Genomic DNA, 23,665 nt, shown 5'->3' with positions numbered 1-23,665 from the left:
ATCCTGAAAACTCAAGGATTTTGGAGCAGTAAAGCAGGGGCTTAATCTTGGTATTCCCATTTGTATTGGTGCAGAGCATGATGGTAAACCTATCTTTTATAAGCTTGTGGCCAGGAAATGCAATACAAAGAAAATTAAATGACATTTGAGACAAAGAGAGCAGTTCAGATTGCACTATAAACAAGACCATATCAGGGAGATATTGCTGCACAAGATAAATCTTCTGATTTTCAACCAGGACCAGAACCAGCAGTCCTCCTTAGCATCATATCATAATCAACACAGCAATTATTACTTCATAAGTTATGCAGAGTTTGACTTGGTTTAGTTAGCATGGTGATAACATAAAAAAAATTGATGAAATTGCCTTTTTGTACTTTTTTATTTAATTTAATATTTTGTTACCTTGCCAGGTCACGAGGAATTTGGACTTATAGAATGCATATTCAAGGAGGTTTTATTGTATATATTTCAAATTTATCTTTTCCCATCTCCCTGTCTTTGTATTCCTACATAATCATTTCTGGAACATGTATATTTCAGCCATATATTTCATCCCTCTTTTTCCCTTGCTTCTTCACATCTTCAGTTAAACCAATCCTTGTTTCTTGTTTCTTTCCTTCCCAACTTTTACGCATTTCCTTACTCCCCTACGAAGTTTTAAGCAATAAACTCCACTTCCTCAATCTTTTTTATCTTTAATTTATTTATGAGCACACAGAAACCTATTAAAATGTCCAAAGGGTACAGAGAAACAAAAAGATTGGGAACCCCTGGTCTATTGTGAAAAGCTTACAGAAGTTCATGTTATCAATTACTTTGATGATTTTAAACACTTATTTAGTTGCCTCTTAGTTTTCTTTGAGTTAATGGGAAGAATTAAGGCACTCTTCATATGATTAGTTTCTTAGGTTTGGTATCATTTTTGTTACTTTATAATGAACTCATTATTTATCTACCATATTTACCAATGCATTAGATGCACTTTTTTCTTGTAAAAGTATCTAATAATTATCAAGCATCTAATGTGGCCATAGTAGAGATGCCTATGTCTGTAAGACTAGGCCTATAGGTGTGGAATTATAGCAGTAGTACACAAAGCACAAATATTGTTACTAATAATATTGCTACTAATAAAATCAATCTCTCTCTCTCTCTCTCTCTCTCTCTCTCTCTCTCTCTCTCTCTCTCTCTCTCTCTCTCTCCTTCCCTGCCCTCTTCTCTTTTCCCTCCTTCTCTCCCCATTCTTTCCCACCCTCCATCCCCTCCCACTCCCTTCTCTCTCTCTCTCTCTCTCTCTCTCTCTCTCTCTCTCTCTCTCTCTCTCTCTCTCTCTCTCTCTCTCTCTCTCTCTCTTCCCTGCCCTCCTCTCCTTTCCCTCCTTCCCTCCCCATTCTCTCCCACCCTCCGTCCCCCTCACCCCTCTCTCTCTCTCTCTCTCTCTCTCTCTCTCTCTCTCTCTCTCTCTCTCTCTCTCTCTCTCTCTCTCTCTCTCTCTCTCCCTCTCTCTCTCTCTCTCTCTCTCGGCACTCCTCAACATGCCACATCACCTCACCCTTGTCCCTCACTTCCCCATTTACAAGGCAGCCCCATTTCACATCCTAGGCAGTTCATTCCTAGACTCAATGGCTCATGTTCCCTCCTGGATTTAGCTGCCGACTCTCACAAGGACATCACACCACTACCTTGCCTGTCTTTGGCTAAGTATAGTGTGCACCATGTTTCTCCCTGTGTCTCTCAGTGTTAGGATTAGCTTTTAGTCTTAAGTATGACTTAGGGTGTGTTTTCCCATGTTTCTGTGTTATTATTTCTGTGTTTATTTCTGCTGATGGTAGGTTTACTTTTCTTGTGCACTCATGTGTTGTTTTCATGTTTTTTTGTTTGTGTTATTAATCTCAAGTAATGGTTACCACAGTTTTGACTATCCCACACCAAGCTTGTTCAACCTGTTAACCTTATATCCTTACAACTTCCCTCCCTTTACTGATGCGTGTGTTGGGCTCCTTCAGGATAGTCTTCTGCTTAAACTCCACGGTCCAACCCTCACTCGTAACAATTGGCAACTGTGACAGGACACTTGTAACTTGTAATCACTGTCGAACAAGCCTCTTGTTCCCTCCCTTGTATGTTTTCCTGTTACTATATGTAGCAAAATTTAAAGTTGCCTTTTGACTTGCACTCACTCCCTTTTGTGGTTAAAATTGCTTTTGCTGTTTTCACACTGGCATTTCACTAATGTGTTAGGATAGGACAGTTATATACATATGTGAGTCATCAAGGTGACACTTACCCATTCTTGTATGCATATAGGCAGTTACATAGTGAATGCTACTCCAGATCTTTGTCAATGCCGTACCCTCACTGCACGGAGATCATTATTTCTCTTGTATTCAACTTAGGGCTACTAGTTAGTTCTGAGTTCCTACGTTCCTCCTTAATGTATCAGAATCTCAGTACTGTTCACATCACTCAAGAAATTGGAGTAATCTCAATCTTGTGTCAATGCTGTAACTCTCTGTTTCCTCTTGCAAGTCTCATAGTGACAGTACTCGTGAGTGTTTTTTGCTTGAGGACAACCTGGGGAATTTTCCAGGATTGTCTGAGTTATCACTGCCAAACTCTTTTGCTTATGCTAATCACTCACTTCATTGTCTCTTCTCCCTCTTTCCACCAATATGTTTTCTGATAGTTTTGATACTGATGAATTCTGTGAAAATCTTTCCTATGCTAAGCTGAAGGGTCAGAATCTTAAGAAAGATGATTGGAAGGCCATAGCCAAGAACTTTAACATCCAAATCTCACAACAAATGACTAAAAGAGGTAATAAAAAATGTGGTGATAGAAGAGCTAGCGAATCAAGGTATTGTAGATGTAGCCTTGGCTACACCTACAATGAGCTTAGCTCAGGGTGAACCTTCTTATGTGAGTAAACCTATCAGTGATCATTCCCCTCCCACAGAAAGGACTGTCAATCCCTTGGAACTGGAAAAGCTGAAGTTTGAGTTCCAATAAAAAATGTAACAGATGCAATTATAGCAAGAAGTCAAATTAAAGGAACAACAGATGCAATTATAGCTAGAAGTCAAATTAAAGGAACAACAGATGCAATTAGAGCAAGAAGTTAAATTAAAAGAGTTGCAAATAAAAGCACTGGAGGCATAAAATGATACACAATTTAGACAAAAATAAATGGACCTGAAAGAGAAAATGATAAGCTAGCATTTCTTCATTGATACCAACTTTTGACGAGTCAGACATACGAGTAGATGGTTCATTCACAGTTTTCTAAAGAGTTGCTAGACAACATCAGTGGCCCCATGATCAGTGGATCTCTCTAATTCTTTCTAAGTTGACAGGTAAAGCTTACAGAGCAGAACAACTATGAAACCTTAAAGAATAACCTCCTTGATGCTTACTCCATCATCCCAGACAGTTATCGACAACAGCTTAGGAATTATGTCAAACCTCCTTCTCACACCTTCGTAGAGTTTGCTAGTGAGAAACTCAGACAATTGAAAAAATGGCTCAAGGCTACTCAAACTACTACCTTCTCGGAACTGGTGAATCTGATCGTAATGGAGGAGTGGAAAGGTAAGCTTCCATTCGACATTTTGAGACATGTGGTGGAGCGTGGTGTTGACAAGTTCATGCAGATAGCCAGGGCGGCTGAAGCATATGCCTTGTTGATGGGTTCACTAAATAACAGAGGACATGGTGCCACCCATAATGTTAGGTCTTCCTCTGGGGAAAGAGGAAAAGACTCTCAAGCTGTCAAGACTCTCAACTGGTTCACATCAATCTCATGAAACCTTATGTCTCCTGAGAACCAGAGGAAGACACCACTGAGTCTGTACCTGTTACTCATATATCGCAGATCAGAAAAGAGCCAGGAAATGGGTCATCTGAAGTTCTCCCTGACCCTAGTGCCTCTCCATGGGCTTTACCCTGTCTTCTAACTCCCAAACCTGATGGAAGCAGCAGATTTTGTGCAGATTATAGAAAGCTAACCAAGTCACCATTCCTGACTCCTATCTGCTTCCTTTAATAGAGGATTCATTCGAGAGTATAGGCCATTCAAAGTTCATTTCCACCATTAACCTGTTGAAAGGATGCTACCAAACAGGAATGACCGAATGAGCCAAGTCCATCCCAGCCTTCATCACACCATTTGAACTTTTCCAATATCAGGTGATGCCTTTTGGTATGTCTAATGCACCTGCCACCTTCCAGAGGACTATTAACTACATCACTCAGGACCTGGAAGGAACCTCAGCATATCTCAACGATTTGGTGGTGGTGTCGGACTGTTATGGAGACTGCTGAGCAACCTACAAGAGGCTGGATTGACCATTAACCTTGCAAAGTCCTCCTTTGGGAAACCTTCTGTTGTCTACCTGGGTCATGTGGTAGGCCAAGGCATTGCCCGTCCCAAGGAGGCCAACGTGGAAGCCATCCTGACCTTCCCTACTCCTACCTCCTGGAAAGCTCTGATGAGATTCCTGGGAATGGCTTGCTTCTACAGACACTTCTACATGAAATTCTCCACCCTGGCAATCCCTCTGACGGACCTTACGAGTTCATCCAAGCTGTTCATCTGGACTTTCGGCCTGCAAATAAGTCTTTCAATATCTCAAAACCTTCTTAGCCTCAAGACCAGTCGTTTGGATGCCCGATCACTCTCATCCTTTCTGTCTCCAGATCAACGCCAACAGAGTGGGAATTGGTGCGGTCCTCCTTTAAGCTGACCCAGCAAGCAACATCCCCCACTCAGTTACCTATCACTCAGCCAAGCTGAAATGTCACCAACTGTGCTACTCCACCATTAAAAAAAGAAGGCCCAGCTCTGGTTCTGGCTCTTCAACAGTTCAAGTGCTATCTCCACAACAACACTCAACCCATCCTGGTCTTCATGGATCACAACCCTCTGGCCTTTCTCCACTCCATGAGGAACAAAAATCAACAGATTCTCCGCTGGACCTTCATGACCCAGCCTTACAATCTCTAAATCTGCCACATCAAAGGGACTGACAATCTCCTCACCAATCCTCAAGAGTTCCTGCCTCACTCCAAGCGGATGTCCCCTTACCTCATTCGTAACACCACTACAGAGGTCTTCTGGGGGAGGTGTCATGTCCCGGACTACTACACACCTTGTTCCATCCTCACCTCCTTGTTCTGCCCCTCCTCGCTTCTGTTTTCATGCCACATAGCTCCTCTCATCTGCTCAACCACCATCATCAAAGCCTCAGCACTCTTTGACATGCCATGTCACCTCATCCTTGTCCCTCACTTCCCCATTTACAAGGCAGCCCCATTTCACATCCTGGGCAGTTCATTTCTAGACTCAATGGCTCACGTTCCCTCCTGGATTTAGCTGTCGACTCTCATAAGGACATCACATCACTATCTTGCCTGTCTTTGGCTAAGTATAGTGTGCACCATGTTTCTCCCTGTGTCTCACAGTGTTAGGATCTTAAGTTTGCTTAGGGTGTGTTTTCCCATGTTTCTGTATTATTATTTCTGTGTGTATTTATGTTGGTGGTGGGTTGAGTTTTCTTGTACATTCATGTGTTATTGTATGTGCTATTTGTATTTTTGTAGGTGCTATTAAATTCAAGTAAGGGTTACCCTTACAACTTCCCTCCCTTTATTGTTGCATGTGCTGGGGTCCTTCAGGATAGTCTTCTGCTTAAATTCCGTGATACAACCCTCACTCATAACACTAGACAGAAGGAAATTCCACCTTTTTATTTGGTTTCTGAATATGAGTAGTATTTTGTAAACATCATGAGTACCACAGACAACAGAAACTCAAGTTTTGACCCTTCATTGTTATTCCCTTCCCATTCTTACAGACAACAGCTGACAGGTAAACAAACTTTCCTCTACACTGTCACTCTTCCTCCCACTCTCCTGCCACCTGCTGTCTTAGTAACAGTTCATTCATTTCCCCATATCATGACCCTAACAGACAAATGAACTAAGTCACTTTTTTTTTTTTTTTTTTGCCTAAATTATGTGATTTAGGCAAAAAGCAGAAATCATCAAGACATTATTTAGGCCATTTCTTTACAAGGGTGATCATATGGAATTATGTTATATAAGTATCAGAGACAATCAAAAAATATATTTTTATTAGATAAAATAGAAAAAAACAAACAAAGTCACCAAGTGTTTCTCCATGTGACCAGCCACTACTGCCACCTTACTACCCTCCCCAACTCTCTCCCAGCAGCATCATGCTCACTAGGTCACCCACCATTCTGCCTACTCTCCATCCTGCTCTATCTCATGCCTCCCTCATATCTTTTCTATTCAGCTCCATCTCACCTGATGACTCCCATTTTGCTGGCTCTGATAAAATACCCACTGTGTCTGAATCAGAGACTCTTCTTTCTCAGTGGGAACACAGGAGTTTTAAATCACATTAATGTGAGGGATCATGCATATAGAAAATTTTGCCTCAAATAATAGACTGTTTTGAAGTGAAAACACTTACTGTATATGTATTGTAGATATTAAAAACCAGACAAAATAATTATATAGGTAGCATGCATAATACAATTCACAAAAACTAATTATCTGACAGCAGTCATAGAATGTTTCATGGATCATATTCAAAAGCATGAAGAGTGAAGAATAAGGCACAACATAATACAACATAATATCCCACCAGCTCAAATAATGTACCAAGAGTCATAGAAATAAAAAAAATTTACTGGTATTGCCAGTTATGAATTTGCTAAAATTAAGGATGTCAATTGTCTGATTCCAATAAATACCGGTATAATTTCCACTAGGATGGCATGAGATTAAATTGTTTTAAGCTTCAAAATCATGCTCTGCAGAGACCACAAAAACATGTTTCATTCTCAAAACACATGAAAAGCAATCATGTTTCTTCTATATTCCCAAAATCAGAGAGATAAATAATCAACACTTTCCATGAAAATAATTCGTTTGTGTGGAAGTCCGCTCATGGAATGCTTGATATTTGCTGTTAATCGGAATCACAAATTGAAATGCCTTGAGACATGTTATACCTCAGTAATTCTACAAAAATTGAGATCATGAGATAAACTTAAACTCAATTAAATTTAATGGTACATCTGCAGCATACAGCTTAATTGTAATATTCTTTCCACCTTAATTCTTAGTCCTGAAAACTAAAATGAAAACATGAGTCTTACTCTGCTATGCGTAGGCCTCGATAGTTACTGAGTCCTGAGAGTGGGAAGCCCTTTCTTGAATCCACACTAAGTTTTATTCTTCTTTGATTTTCTGACTTGGCAGGTAACTCTGAAAACATAAAGGAGAAATTTGTCGCAAACATAACAAAAGTAAATGTTCTCTTTAATTTTTTTTTTTTTTCATTCAAGATATATGCCCATACATGATGGGGAGTTTTTGGAACTAATCTGCCACATGTCATTGCTACTGCATGTCCCCTGGTGACATGAGCTAAAATATTGTTATTGTAAACCCTATGTGCATACAGATGCATAGAACATTATTATACTTTCAAAATTCTGCATCAACTTTTAAATATTTTGTATGGATAATTTTAAGAGAAGTTGATCAAAACAAAAATATTTTCTGTTATTATTTAGTAATACTTTTATTAATATTTTAGATACAGCATATTACAAGTCCAAAATCTATTGATTTAGATGATGAGAAAATAAAAAATAAGACTGTGCTATACAGGGTGTAACGCAAGTTTCTGCAAATACTGGAAGAGGTGAAAGAACGTGTAATTCCAAGTAAAAAATGTTCTATACACAAATGCATTTTAACACTTTGTTTACCCGTTGGAGGAGTTGAAAATGTATGGCACTTGCAGGCGTGCTATGCGTGTAGCTATGAGGTGACGGACAGACGGTTGCATTGTCAAAGCCTCGGAGATGCCACTTGGTCAAATTACAAATGGTTTAATCTTATTTTGTTTCTTATAACAAGACAAATGGTATTAATAAGCATGCAATTTACCAATAAGTATTACAAGACAACATTATTACGATGATTAAAAGTACTCCTGTAAGATGCTATGTGGCATCATCACTCAGCTGTTTTCAAGGTTGCTTGGACTCACTCTCCCCTCCTCCCTCACTTCAATGATGCCATTTAACATTTTACAGGAGTACTTTTAATCGACGCAATAATGTTGTCGTGTAATGCTTATCAGTAAATGACGTGCTTTTTAATACCACTTGTTTTGTTACAAGATACCATAATATTTCACAGCCTGCATAAAAATAAGATTAATCCATTTGTAATTTGACCAAGTGGCACCTCTGAGGCTGCAACAATGCAACCATCTGTCTGTCACCTAATAGCTACAAGTACAGCACACCCATGAGTCCCAAACATTTTCAATTCCTCTGATGGGTAAACAAAGCCTTAAAATGCATATGTGTATAGAACATTTTCTACTTAGAATTAAACGTTCTTTCACCTCTTTCAGTATTTGCAGAAACTTATGTTACACCCTTTATAGTATGACATAACATACTCAGTAACATCATGATATATGGATATAATTATTTTCATAGGGATTTTAGCATCTCTTTCAGGAAGCAACCAACATGGCAAAGTAATCAAACACCAAAACAAACATCTCTCAGGACTGCTCTGGCATAACGGGAGAGGAATACAGGAAGGTACAGGTTTATGGAATAGTAGCATGAACACTGCAGCAGGAATCAACTGGTTGTCCAACTACATGTTTGTTAACTTCAACTAAGATGGGTCAGTCAGATGTTTGTTTTGGTTAGATATACAACATTACTCTTGCCAGGACACTTAAGTTCCCTATTTTCAATTAAAATTGTTGTTTCCATATACTAGGAAGTTGATCTATGTAATTTGAAGCTTTAAGTGGCACAGATATGCCTTCATTTTTTCTGTCATCTACATTAATATGCATCCAATCAATGATGTACTTTTTTATGGAAATCTCCAGATGACCAAATAAATCTAAATCTAAAAGTATTTCACTAGAAATACTTTTATTCATGAATACCATTTGATATTACCTGTGCTACTACTTTGTAGGAATTGTGTAGAAAAGTATATCATATAGGCTCATTGCATCTTTATGTATACAGAATGATGTAGTAGGCATATTTGGTATTGCTCCTATGTGTGAGAAGGGAACATGTCTGGTGCTGCTGCCTGGTGACACTCACTAGTCTACCAAACTTCCCATTGTGCAAGTCTGCATTTGATTTAAATGTTTCATAGCTAATGTACCTATTACCAACCCAAAGTTAACCTGGTTATCAAGTGCTGGGAATCCTCATTCTTTTTAAGAATAATTTTACAACTTCGATCTAAAGCCAAAAAACAAAAATAATAGTATTATTTTAACAAAAATGCACACAATCAAGAGATTTCCATTCCAATAAAGTCATATTATTGGCTTATTATTGTAATTTACAATAACCAAAATAAAACATTTCAGTCCTGACAGTCAGTAAATAATTACTCTAATTAATTGCAAAGTACATAATTTTACTAACCTATTAATTGGATGCTGTGCGGCTTTTTCATAAAAGGTGTTGATTTGTTTAATGGCTGCATCTGTCTCTTGTAACATTGTCCACTGCAATATTAAAATGTAAAAAACATGAACTTGTTGAGTATGACAAAAGTTTTTGCTATGCTCAATGGAATGTACAAATAATATAAGCAGTAATACAATCAAATATGTTAACTATGCTCATATTATGGAACATGCAAATAAATGTAGCATTGTTGTAATAAATGTACCATTGTTGTATTTTCACTTACCAAAATAACTTTGATCTCTCAACCAGGGCATATGATTCTCCATCCCCAATAAATAATGAGCATGATGAGCAAATGAAGCATTCTGGATGGAACTTATGATCCCCAGCCACCATGACTGGGCCTGTAATGATCTATAACAAAACAGAACACAATTAAAGTATATTAACAAGAACTTTATAACTATGACTTTTGAGTTTGTAAAGTATAATAACAAGAACTTTATAAGTATGACTTTTGAGTTTGTGCATATTTACATAACTATATATGTAATTACATTTGCCTAGCTCCAGGCTGGTTATGATTTGAATAAAATTATATAATCATTGGATTACAATAAATTTTAATCAGTAAAACAGCAATTAAAATCAGAATAGTCTGTTAACTAATAAGCTTATAGATTTCTTACTCCTTTCCCTTGAATATATATGGTTATATAATAGAGGTAATCTCTTTCCCTTAAATATATATATATGGTTATATAATGAAGGGAGGTAATCTCATATGAAGGGATTTAGTACATAATGCATATTTCTATGAAACCAATTGTATTTTCTACTTCAGTAATGGTTTAACTGACACATATACAATACTACACACAATTAATACCTCTATAGTTACATGTTCTGAATTTAATCTTCACAGGGAGCAACAGGTTATTTCTCCCATCATGTAATTCCATGGCAGAAATACATAATTTTAAAAACAGTAATTTATAAAACCTAATTATAAAAAAAATATATATATTTCTGGCTCAAAAAATACTCTTTCCAATCTTGCCCACACGTGATATGCAAGACTGCAGTGGTAAGTCAAAATTAATCTCTCTGGCTTCAAAAGTTATTCCAAGTACTCGTACAAAGTAAACTTTCAATTTAACTCACTCCAGTTTGAATAAGAGCAAAACTTTGCTCCACTTTCTCTTTCTCTCTACCTTTCTCCCATTTTTCATAAAATATGTACCAATAGCTTTTCTAGCCTCTCATCATAGAGCTTTCAAATTTGGTTCCATCCATGTGCTAACTTGGTTGTGATTTACAGTAAATGAAATTACAATTGTCAGTTCCCATTTTATCTAATTTCTTTGATCATTACTCTAAATTCACATGTACAACCACCTCATAATTTATATTAAGGTTAATTTTGTCAAAAGTGCACACAAAATTTATTTAACTTAATTTGAATAGTATACAGTCAGCCCTCAATATTCACAGGTTCAATATTCAGATTCAATTATATACAGATTGGTGCCAGAAAGATTCAATTTTTCGGGTCGCCATCTATTCAAATGTCACATTCCCTCTGCTGTCAATTTCATACTTTTTGGGCAACAAAGGATGTACATTTCCCACTGCTGCCCATCTTTTCCTCTTCCTCACCCTCACTCAGACCATGACTTCATTCATGTTAACATTGTCATTGTATTTGCATTATGGCCTTTAAGAGACCTTCCTTCTTCCATTCCCTCTTCTATACCAAACTCAAGTAAAATGTGGTCACTCTTCCCTGTCGGGGTCCAGTAGTTGAGGTCTTCAATAATTTCTGGTTCTTTTGTGAACAATAAATCCAACCTTGAAGGTCCTTCATTTGTTCCGAATCTGGTATTTTCCTTCACCCACTGTGTTAGAACACTATCCATTACTATTTTCAACAACCTGTTTCCCCACGACAATTCATTTCCTTCTGTCGGCCAGTCCTCCCAACACACCTTACAGTTGAAATCCCCATCAGGATTGTGTTGTCACTCTTTGCAATCAAACTTTTCATATGTTCACTTGTATCAATTAACATTTTCCCACAATCCTCAGTACTCCATTACTCCATTTTTGGTGGAACGTATACAACTGTATATTCTCTCTTTCCTCCTCATTTCCTCTTTATTCCCACCCTTATCACCTCTGTGCTGCCTTCACTGTATGTCACCTCATCAACCAACAGGTTCTTCTTTGCTAACATCATTTCTCTTCCACCACTTATGTTGAGATTCTTTAACTTATCACTTAACTTGGTCTCTGTGATCCCCATAATATCTGGTTTGTGTTCTTCTATATAATCATTTAACTCTAGCAGTGAAGACATCACCCCATTCATATTTGTGTATGACACTTTTAGTTCTCACTTCCCCTCTCTGCCACCTTCACATTCCACTTCTTACCTTCATGTCTATGACTCTCCATTAAAACTCCTTCTTCTCTGTCTCTGTTCTAGTTGCATTTTTTTTCTTTGGCTTCATTCAGCAGTTAATTTATTTTAGCTCTGTCTTGTTCATTCATATCTCTTTTCACCCAGACATTCTTGTATTGACATTTTCTTGCCAGTTTCCATGTTCTGGCCAACACTTCTGCCACAACTTGCAATCTGAATCTTATCATTAATGGATAGTGTCTTCCTTCCACATATTTACCTGTTCTGTGCACCTCCTCAATTTCTTCATCCCACTTATTTCCTTCCTCTTACATCTCTCCAACTAATTTCTCAGCAGTCTCCCTTTCCTGCTTCTTTGGTGTTACTCTCTCATTTGGTCTAAAAGCAATTACACACTTTTTTTTTCCTTTCAACTGTGTCCCTTACAAGTCCCTCCTTCCCCTTAATTACCTTAAGCACAGTTTTGGCCACTGCTGCTTCTTTTACTTGTTCCTCCATGATCTTCTTGAATTCAACACATTTTAATTCCTGAGCCTTTCCAAGTCAACCCTGTTTTCAAGCAGAACCTTGACTGTCTCTTCATTGGCTTTGACTTTCTCCTCATTATCTTCCACCTTTGCTTGCAGGTCCCAAAATTTCTTTTCCAACTCAGCATACCTCTTCTTTAAATCCTGGTTTTCCACTATCATAGCACTATTCTTTAATTCCAATTCCTTCAGCCTTACATTCATATCATCCAACATATTCTCCAGCATTAACACTCTTCTATATGTAATTTTATCTACTAGTGATTTTCTTCAGAGCCAAACCCAATAAAACTCTATTCATCATCATCCCCTAGTTGTATTTACCTAGTTGTAATTTACAGGACATAAGCTACGCTCGTGTGGTCCCGTCTCCATATCTACACTTGACCAGTTTTTCCTTGAAGTTGTGCACACTCGTTGCCAATACTACATCCCCACTGAGCTTGTTCTAAACCTCTATATTTCTCTGTGGGAACTATATTTATTATGTTAGTCAAGCATCATCCTTTTCGTAGTTTTTTGCTGCATCCTTGTGTGTATCTGGTATTTCCTACTTCTCTCAGCAGCAGTTTCTCATTATCTATTTCTTCCACTCTATTCTACAATTTGTAAATTAGAATTAAATCTCCCCCTGTCTCTTATTTATTCCAATGCTGGCAGATTAATTTCCTTTAACCTATCTTCATGTTAATTCTTCCAGTTCTGGAACCATCTTCATTGCCATCCTTTGTATCCTTTTTATTTTTTTCACATGTTTCTTCTTGTGGGAGAGACCACACTGATTCAGCATATTCCAACTTTGGTCTAATCATTGTGGTAGTTATCTTTCTCATCATATCTTTATCCATATAGTGGAATGCTGTTCCAATATCTCTCACCATTTTATATGTATCTCTGAATATCTCTTCTACATGCTTCTCCAACTGTTGACTATCCTGTATTATCACTTTCTCTTCTTGTACTTTTATTATTTCTTCATTTCCCATTTTATATGTTCATTTTGGTCTCTTCTCACTTTTCCCTGTTTCCATTATATGAGATTTTTTCACATTAAATTCCATCTCCCAATTCTTACTCCAGTCCCAGATTTTAACCAAATCCTCTTGTAGAATTTCAGTCTTTATTGTCTCATATGTCTTTGTAATTTTACATCATCCACAAACATGCTCATGTAACTCTTTATTCCTTCAGACATATCATTTATGTAGATCAGGAAAAGTATTGGTACCAGCACTGATCTTTGTGGTACTCCATTATCTACTTTTCTTCATTTTGATTTTACATCTTTTACTACCATTCTCATTTCTCTTCCCTTGCAGTAACTTTCCATCCAGTTTTTTTTTTTTTTTTATTTAATTCCCCTATATTTTCTACCTTCCATAATAGCCTGTTGTGGGGAACTTTCTCAAAAGCTTTCCTTAGATCCAAATACACAGTTTATCCATCCATCCCTCTCCTGTGTTATATCACTCGAATAGAAGCTTATTAGATTGGTTATACAATACATGATTGCCTTTGTCTAAAGCCATATTGTTTTTGTTATTATGTTATGTTTTTCTAGAAACTCTGTCCATTGCTTCTTTATCACTTTTCACAGATCTTGAATACTATGCTGGTCACTCACTGATAACAGTATATAGTTTGGTGGCTCTTCTTTCTCTCCATTTTAATAAATTGGCACAATGTCTGCTCCCTTCCACTGATTAGATAATGAGCACTTAATTATGTCATATACTGTTCAATTAACTGTTTCCTGCACTCTTTTAAACTGAAACCTGATATTCCATCTGGTCCTGTTGCTTTTCTCTCTTCCAGTTCCTCCATAATTTTATAAACTCCTTTAACTACTGTAATCTCCTACATGTGTTGTTTTGTCTTCTTGTCTTGTGGTTCTTTAAATTCTGATTCTTCTGTGAAAACTTGTTGAAACTTTTTGTTCACCAATTCACTCACATCTTTTGGGTCTTCATATGTTTCATTTCCATCCTTTAATCTTTCTATTTTTTTTTCTTTTAGTTTATTTTTTTCATATATGAATCTGTAGAACACTTTTGGTTTGTCCTTGCACTTTTCAACAATATCCCTTTTCATATCCTTTCTTTTTCTCTCTCCTTATTTTCACATATTCATTTCTTGCTATCTTAGTTTTTTTTTTTTTTATCCACACTTCATCTCTTTTTTCTTTGTACCTGTGCATCTTGCACTGAACCATACCTGTTTTCCTTTTTCTTTAGATTTGTATAATGGGACATATTTATTCACTCTAGTCTCATACATTTCCATAAAAATGTCATACTTATCTTGCACATCATTTACTCTTTTCAGCTTTTCCCAGTCCATTTCTTCATAAAATTTCTGAAGATCATCCATATGTATATTTGCTTTCCCTTAGCTTTTCCTATTTTCTTTGTATGATTCATTCTCTTCACAGACATCATTATCAGTCTCTATTTCTATCATTACATGGTCACTTTTTCCCATGCAGCACATGTATCTTAATTTTTTGGTTAGGTCCATACCCCTTAGGTCAGTCTTGCTGGTTTGTCTTCTCCCCTATATCTTGTATTTTAAGTCACCCATTGCATCACTGTTTTCCATATTCAGCTTCAGAAATTTTCCTCCACATGCAGTCTCATTTTCTCTTGCTTCAAACATTTCCCAATTTACTTCTTTGCAAATGAAGTCACCTGTTACCACCAACAGTGGTGGTGGCAGTTTTGAAAATAATGATGAAAGAAATAAGTATAAAGACAAAACAAATAGGTATGCTAAACAACATGTTCTGTGCTATGGAAGCTAAGTAAATGAGATATAATGAAACTGAGAATGAGAGTGGTGAAGATGTAAGGTGTAGCTACACTGTGGTAGTAAGGCTCATGTTTACTGGGAAAAATGTTGACGTAGCAGTAAACCAAGATAAGGAGGGACAGTGACATATGGGAGGGATGAACTATTGCTGACCTAAGGGTAAGATGGGCAGGCATGAGGCACCGAGGGTCAGCAGGGACAAAGCCTAGAGGGACAGATCCCTTTATACCGCCACCACGTTCAGGTGTGACTACTTCAGGAAAGATCAAACCACTACAATATAGATGCAGGTGTTGGTCGGTGACAGGCCTCCTTAAGACCCCAAACACATGAGTTCCACATCTGTATTACAAGGGGTCGATTTCCCTAATTAGTGATGCATTATGCTGATACGGTACTTAATGGTTTGTAGTGCTACACACGTCTTTTGTTTATTACATATGTCTTCAGGTTTGACCAAATGCAATAAACAATTCACGTCACCATGTAAGCCTAAAATCCTTTAGCTGCCTTCAGACAGCTACATCACCAACCAATAATACACTTTTATTAATTTTGATTAATTTACTCAAACACTGAATGATATCTTCTATTATTTTCACATATTCCTTCTTATTCCAAGAATTTGATTTTGGATGGTACACAGGTTGTAATTACCATTAGTATTTCTCCATTATTATCCTCCAAGTTAACACTCACTGTTTCTGCTTTTCCTTCTTCATATTACACAATTTTTGTCTTTGCCACTTTTCTTGTCCTTATCATTACACTTCCACCTTTTTTGTGGATTTACCTATTTGTATTTTTACAGGACTGAGTCTTGCTCGTAATGTCTTTAGTAACCAATTATCATATTTTTCTTTAAATTTATGTATACTGTTTGCACACACTACCTCTTCTGGCAGTGAATTCCATAGATCTATTGCTCTATTTGGAAAATTGTATTTTTGTGTGTGTGTCTCCTTTTCTTTTCCTCAGTTCCATTTCATGTCCTCTTAATGTTTCATTTCTTCTTGTAAACATTTTTTTTTATTTTTCTGTCAAATATTTATATATCATGATCATTACACCTTCTTTCTTCTAGCTTTGGTAAATTCAACTTTTCCAATCTTTCTTTATAGCTTAACCCTTTAAGGGATGGTATCATTCTTGATGCTACCCTATAAACTTTCTACAGTTTGGAGGCAAGTTTTTTTTTTTTTTTTTAATGTGGGTTCTATACCATTGCTACATATTCTAATGTGGGTCTTATGAATCACGTCATAAATTTCCTTATCATCTCTTTATCTATATATGTGAATGCTATTCTCATATTTGCCAGTAGGACATACATACATCCCACATCATCATTTATGGGATTATTCAGAGTTAGCTTATTATTTATTGTCACAGCTAAATCTCTCTGTTTCTCAAACTCTTTTAGTTTTTTACTGCCTAATTTATATTTCTATTCTCATCATGACTCACTTCTTCCAAAATTCAGAACATGACATTTATCCACATTAAATTCCATCTTTAAATTCTTTATAGTGATCTACCCAGTTCTTCCTTACTTCTCTTTCCATGACTTTGCATACTACACTTGTTAGAGAAACTGGCTTATAGTTGAGAGGGTTCTGTCTGTTTCCTTTCTTAAATAGTGGTACTATGCCTGCTCTTTTCCAGCTTTCTGGCAGCTTCCCGTGCTTTAAGGAACCTTGCATTGATGTTTAATGGCTTACATAATTCTTTTGCACATTCCTTCATTACCCAAGAGAAAATGCTATCAAGACCCATAGTTTGTTTTTGTCCAATGCTTTCATTAGTTTCAATTTCTTCACAACTTATTACTAAGTTACCCAAGATTTCTTTTTCTGGATCTCTATTTTGCTCTTCCAGAAATGCTTTTTCACTTCTAAATACTGACTGGAATTTCTTATTTAGTATCTCACATATTTCTTCCTTAGTATAATAATTTTTTTTCCTTCATATGTCACACACTGAATTTTGTCTTTCACTTTAATCTTGCTTTTAATATAACTATAGAATAGCTTGGGCTCATCTTTACATTTGTTTATTATGTCCTTTTGATATTCAATTTCTGTTTCTCTTCTCTTCTTTGTATATTCACTCCTTACACTTTTGTATCTCTCATAGACCCTTTCTCCTCCATATCTTGTGTATCTATTCCACAATAAATGTGTATATGTGTGTGCATTTACCTAGTTGTATCTACCTAGTTGACATTTACAAGAGGAGGAGTCTAAGCTTCTGCTGTCCTATCTCAATATCTACTCTCTTTTAGAGACTTTGGTGAAACTTTTGCTGTTGCCTTGGACATATCAAAAGCCTTTGATAGAGTCTGGCACAAAGCTTTGATTTCCAAACTACCCTCCTACGGTTTCTATCCTTCTCTCTGTAACTTCATCTCAAGTTTCCTTTCTGACCGTTCTATTGCTGCTGTGGTAGACGGTCACTGTTCTTCTCCTAAATCTATTAACAGTGGTGTTCCTCAGGGTTCTGTCCTGTCACCCACTCTCTTCTTATTATTCATTAATGATCTTCTAAACCAAACTTCTTGTCCTATCCACTCCTATGCTGATGATACCACCCTGCACTTTTCCACGTCTTTTCATAGACGTCCAACCCTTCAGGAGGTAAACATATCACGCAGGGAAGCCACAGAACGCCTGACTTCTGATCTTTCTAAAATTTCTGATTGGGGCAGAGCAAACTTGGTATTGTTCAATGCCTCAAAAACTCAATTCCTCCATCTATCAACTCGACACAATCTTCCAGACAACTATCCCCTCTTCTTCAATGACACTCAACTGTCCCCCTCTTCTACACTGAACATCCTCGGTCTGTCCTTTACTTATAATCTGAACTGGAAACTTCACATCTCATCTCTAGCTAAAACAGCTTCTATGAAGTTAGGTGTTCTGAGACGTCTCCGCCAGTTTTTCTCACCCCCCCAGCTGCTAACTCTGTACAAGGGCCTTATCCGTCCATGTATGGAGTATGCTTCACATGTCTGGGGGGGTTCCACTCATACTGCTGTTCTAGACAGGGTGGAATCAAAAGCTTTTCGTCTCATCAACTCCTCTCCTCTAACTGACTGTCTTCAGCCTCTCTCTCACCGCCGCAATGTTGCATCTCTAGCTGTCTGCTACCGCTATTTTCATGGTAACTGCTCTTCTGATCTTGCTAACTGCATGCCTCCCCTCCTTCCACGGCCTCGCTGCACAAGACTTTCTTCTTTCTCTCACTCCTATTCTGTCCACCTCTCTAATGCAAGAGTTAACCAGTATTCTCAATCATTCATCCCTTTCTCTGGTAAACTCTGGAACTCCTTGCCTGCTTCTGTATTTCCACCTTCCTATGACTTGAATTCCTTCAAGAGGGAGGTTTCAGGACACTTATCCACCAATTTTTGACCACTGCTTTGACCCTTTTAGGGACTGGCATTTCAGTGGGCATTTTTTTTTATTAGATTTTTGTTGCCCTTGGCCAGTATCCTTCCTACATAAAAAAAAAAAAAAAAAAAAAAAAAAAAGTTATTTAATTTACTACTTCTTTTAGCAGCTCTTTCCAGATTCCTGAAGCTCTTTGTGGGAAACTGTTCTTAATATCCCTTCTATACACACCCTTCTCCACCTTCTTCTCATACCCTCTTCTGCTGGGGACAGCTTATCAGTGACAATAATTCCAAGGTCCTTCTCTTCACTCTTCACTTTCATTTCCTCATTACCCAATTTATAGCTGCAGACTGGCCTCACACAACTATGCCCAAACTTCAACACTCCACATTTTTATATGTTAAACTCCAATTTTCCAAGTGCCACTCCAATCCCAAATCACATTCAGATCTTTCTGTACGGCTTCACAATCCTCTCCACTTTTTCTCATCAATTTTGCATCATCAGCAAATAGACTCACATAGCTATTCACCCCTTCCATCATATCATTCACACTGATAGCAAACATAACTGGTGCTAGTACCAATCCCTGCAGGACACCACTAATTACCTCTATCCATGATGACTTCCTATCTTTGACTACTGTTCTCATTTCCCTTCCTCTCAAACAGTCACTGATCCAATGTAGGAGCACTCCTCTCAGCCCACCAAACAATTTTAATTTCCACAGCAGTCTCATGTGGGGCACCTTATCAAATACTTTCTTTAAGTCCAAATAAACACAATCTGCCCATCGTTCTAAATGTACTATATGACTCTGGAGTAGAAGCACATTAAATTTGTCGTACACAACCTTTCTTTTTCTAAATCCGAATTGTCTGTCTGTTAATATCTATCTCTCTTTTCCAGATATTCACTCCATCTTTGCTTCACTATTCTTTCACACATTTTTGCCATTACACTTGTTAATGACACTGGTATATAATTAGTTATCTTATTATCTAATGATAATATGATTAGTTATCTTGTTATCTAATGATAATTACATGGTACAAGAATTCCTTCATCACCCAATTAGATACTCCATCAGGTTCCTCCACCTTCCTCACATCTAAGTCTTCCATCATTATTCTTATCTCATCCAATGTTACCTCAATCTCATTCTCATATCTGCCATCACCAGTCTATCAAATGTTTCCAACAGAAGTGAAGTCACTTTGAAAGTAGGCATTCAAAACCTCTGGAATTTCTGTTTCTTCCTCAACATGCGTACCACTTATTTTCATTTTGTTGAACCCGTTCTTATTCTTCATTTTACCATTCACATATCTATAGAACATCCTTGGTTTATCCTTACATCTGTCCATATCTTTTTTCATGATTCTTTATTTCTTCTCAAGTTACCTTTCAGTATTCATTTCTCTCCCATTTACATTTTTCACATGCCTCACTTGCTTTCCTTTTTTCCATTTGATCCAGGCCAGATCTTTCTTCTTCTTTGCTTCCTCAAATCTTTTATCAAACCAAACTTACTTCTTAACCTCTTGTTTCCTTATTTTTTAGACAAATCTCCTTACATCCTCATTGTATATGTTGTTAAACTCTCCCCATTTATCTTGTATTCCAATTGCTTGGTCAAATTGATTTCAGTCAACTTGCTCAAAGTAATTCTTCAATTTTCTAAAGTCTGTTCTTCCATAGTTGAATCTTCCTATTCTGTGGTAATCATTCTTTTGCATCTTTCTTCCTATTCTCAATGTACACTCCACCACCATATGATCACTTTTACCTATTGGACATTTATAGTCTATATCCTCAAGAACTTCAGGTTCTTTCATAAAAATTAAATCCAGTCTTGAGGGTTCATCTTCTCCCCTGAAACCCATACTCTCTTCCACCCACTGTGTCACTGAATCCTCCATTGCCATCCTTAACAACTCTCCTTCCCAAGACTCATTGCTCCCATCCACAGACCACTCTTTTCATCTAACCTCCTTGCAGTTGAAATCTCCCACAATCAATGGATCGTCTCTGTTTGCCATCATGTCTTTCACACATCTTTGTATATCCTCTAATTTTACCCTTGTATTCCACAACCCCCCTCCAAGAATTTGTTTTAGGAAGAACATATACCACTGCAAATCCTCTTTTTCCACCTCCTCTACACACCACCTCAACTTTAATTGCTTCAGCCAGTTCATAATCACAATTAGTCTCATGGGCCAATAAATCCTTTCTCACCAAAATCATTACTCCACCTCCTTGTTTTCACTTCAGTTTCTCAGACATACATTGTACCTTCATTCACCCAAATTTATTCACAAAATTGTCACTTAATTTTGTTTCAGTAATTACCATCACATCTGGAGCATACTCTCTAAAATAGTCATTTTGTTCAATCTGTGCTGAAAGTAATCATTCACATTAGTATAAGCAATCTTCAATTTCTCACTCCACTCTCTTTTTTTCCATTCATCCACTTTATCAACCTCATGTCCCTGACTTTCCAGTAGAACTTTGTCTTTTCCTCCTGTTCTGGCTTCGTTTTTTTTTTCCTTAGCCTGCTTCCACAATTCACTCATTTTCACTCTCCTCCTCATTCATGTCTCTCCCTATCAAGATGTTTTTGCTGTCTTCCTTTCTTCCTAATCTCCATGCTTCACTTAGTACCTCTTCTGCTGCCATTTGCAATTTGAATTTAATCATCATTGGTCAGCTTTTTTCTTCAACATACTTGCCCAATCTTGCTACTTCCTCAATCTCCTTCTGCCAATCATTCTTATGTTCAGTCACAACATTTACTAGGTCCACTGCAATGCTCCTTTCTTTTTATCTTTCCCTCATGTTTAGCTACTATCTTTTCAACCTTCATTCCAAAAGCAATTATGCATTTTTTTCTATACAGTGCTCCTTACCAAATCTTCCTTTTCCTTAATAACTTTCACTACTGCCTTTTTTTACAAATTCTTCCTTATCTTTCAACTGATTGTTCATTATCTTCTTTAAATGAACATTTTCTTCATCTTTTTTTTCTTTCTCCACACTTTATAACTATCAACTTTTCTTGATTAATCCCCACCTTTATCTTGCAGCTTTCTAGATTTTTGTTCAATTCCTCATATTTATAATCAACTTCCTATTCTCATCCTTTCTCTCATTTTCCAGAAATTTGCATTTCTCTTTCCAAGCCTTGTTTTCTAACTCGATAGTCACATCTCATTTCCAATTTGTTAACCAGCTTGACAAACCTTTTAACAGTTCTTCTGTAAGAACAATCCTTCCACTTGCATCCAAGAAGCTTTCATAGTCAACAGTTTCTTCTCTCATAGTATTTGTGCAGATGAATAAACGTTTTAATGGGCCTGGTGTCACTTGATTAACTCTGCTCTTTGGGGTATCAGCCCAAGGTTTCTTTTTTTTTTTTTTTTTTTTTTTTTTTTTTTTTTTTTTTTAGCTTCAGCCTCGTCACCTGCCATCTTTCTAATGGGCCCCTGAGGGCCACCACTGTTAGTAGATTTAGAACAACAGTGACTGTCTACCACAGCAGCAATAGAATGGTATGAAAGGAAACTTGAGATGAAGTTACAGAGAAAAGGATAGGTGTAGGAGGGTAGTTTGGAAATCAAAGCTTTGTGCCAGACAACAACAATAGACCACAACAAAGGTCCTTAGTCTTTTCCAGTCTGTTTTATCTTCACTTCAATAATTTCCACATTTCCTTCTCCAAAAAATACTTCTTTCACTTGGAGCTCTTTTCTTATCAACATTACTCCACAACCCTGCTTCTTTTTTTCAATTTTTCATTCCACATGTACTTTCCTTCACCAATGTTAACTGCAGTAATTTCGTCACTTAATTTAAATTCAGTAATTCTTATGTCAGGTTTATTTTTTTTTAAGAAATCTTTTATCTCTTCTTGTATTGGTAATATCCCACTGATATTGGTATATGCCACCTTTTGCTCTTTCAACTCCTCTCCCTGTTTCCTACATAGCACTTTTTTTAATTTCATGCCTACTACTTTCCAATGAAATTTATTTTTCTTTTTCTCTGTTTGTTTCCCATTTTTTTCCTTTGCCTGATTCAACATATCATTCATTTTCTTGCTTTCCTCTTCACTTAAGTCTATTCAAGTCTTTTCTTGATAGTTTCCAGGCACTAGACAGTTCTGTTTCAGCAGCAATTTGAGACCTAAACCTAACTTTAATTGGCCTGTTACCTCTTTCCACATATTTGTCAATCCTTGTCACTTCTTCAGTCTCTTCCACTGTGCTGTCACTTTCCTCTTCAGTTTGACTAATCACTTTCTTGACTAACTCTTTTATCAGATTTCTCTTTTGTATTTGATAGGTTTCACTTCATCCTTGACACCAAGCACTTTTTCTTTTCTACAGTGTTCCTAACTAACTACTTTTTTTGCTTGATTACTTTTATGACAGAATTTTCCATTTCTTCTTTCAACTGCATTTCCATAATGTCTTTTATATTCATCTCCTCTTCTTCCTGCTTCTTCTTTTTTTTTTTTTTATGTAAGAAGGACACTGGCCAAGGGCAACAAAAATCAATAAAAAAAATGCCCACCGAAATGCCAGTCCCATGAAAGGGTCAAAGGCAGTGGTCAAAAATTGGTGGATAAGTGTCTTGAAACCTCCCTCTTGAAGGAATTCAAGTCATAGGAAGGTGGAAATACAGAAGCAGGCAGGGAGTTCCAGAGTTTACCAGAGAAAGGGATGAATGATTGAGAATACTGGTTAACTCTTGCGTTAGAGAGGTGGACAGAATAGGGGTGAGAGAAAGAAGAAAGTCTTGTCAGTTAGAGGAGAGGAGTTGATGAGATGAAAAGCTTTTGATTCCACCCTGTCTAGAAGAGCAGTATGAGTGGAACCCCCCCAGACATGTGAAGCATACTCCATACATGGACGGATAAGGCCCTTGTACAGAGTTAGCAGCTGGGGGGGTGAGAAAAACTGGCGGAGACGTCTCAGAACACCTAACTTC

At 37.1% G+C, this 23,665-nt stretch overlaps 1 protein-coding gene across 4 annotated transcripts in view; it reads right to left on the bottom strand.

Annotated features, from left to right (window-relative positions):
• Window positions 1-23,665, bottom strand: part of LOC135114293 (LIM domain kinase 1-like) — a 267,522-nt gene that overhangs the window by 171,642 nt on the left and 72,215 nt on the right. For all 4 annotated transcript variants that reach the window (XM_064030183.1, XM_064030184.1, XM_064030185.1 and 1 more), the window contains 3 exons: window positions 9,793-9,923; window positions 9,522-9,604; window positions 7,191-7,299 (listed from right to left, as the gene is read on the bottom strand). In XM_064030183.1, the coding sequence (XP_063886253.1) occupies window positions 7,191-7,299; window positions 9,522-9,604; window positions 9,793-9,923 (323 nt within the window). The remainder of the gene's footprint in view (window positions 1-7,190; window positions 7,300-9,521; window positions 9,605-9,792; window positions 9,924-23,665) is intronic.

The sequence above is a fragment of the Scylla paramamosain genome, chromosome 27 (assembly GCF_035594125.1).
Source record: "Scylla paramamosain isolate STU-SP2022 chromosome 27, ASM3559412v1, whole genome shotgun sequence".
NCBI lineage: Eukaryota > Metazoa > Arthropoda > Malacostraca > Decapoda > Portunidae > Scylla > Scylla paramamosain.
Note: the sequence above shows the minus strand (reverse complement) of the source record. Positions and strands in the feature narration are given on the sequence as shown.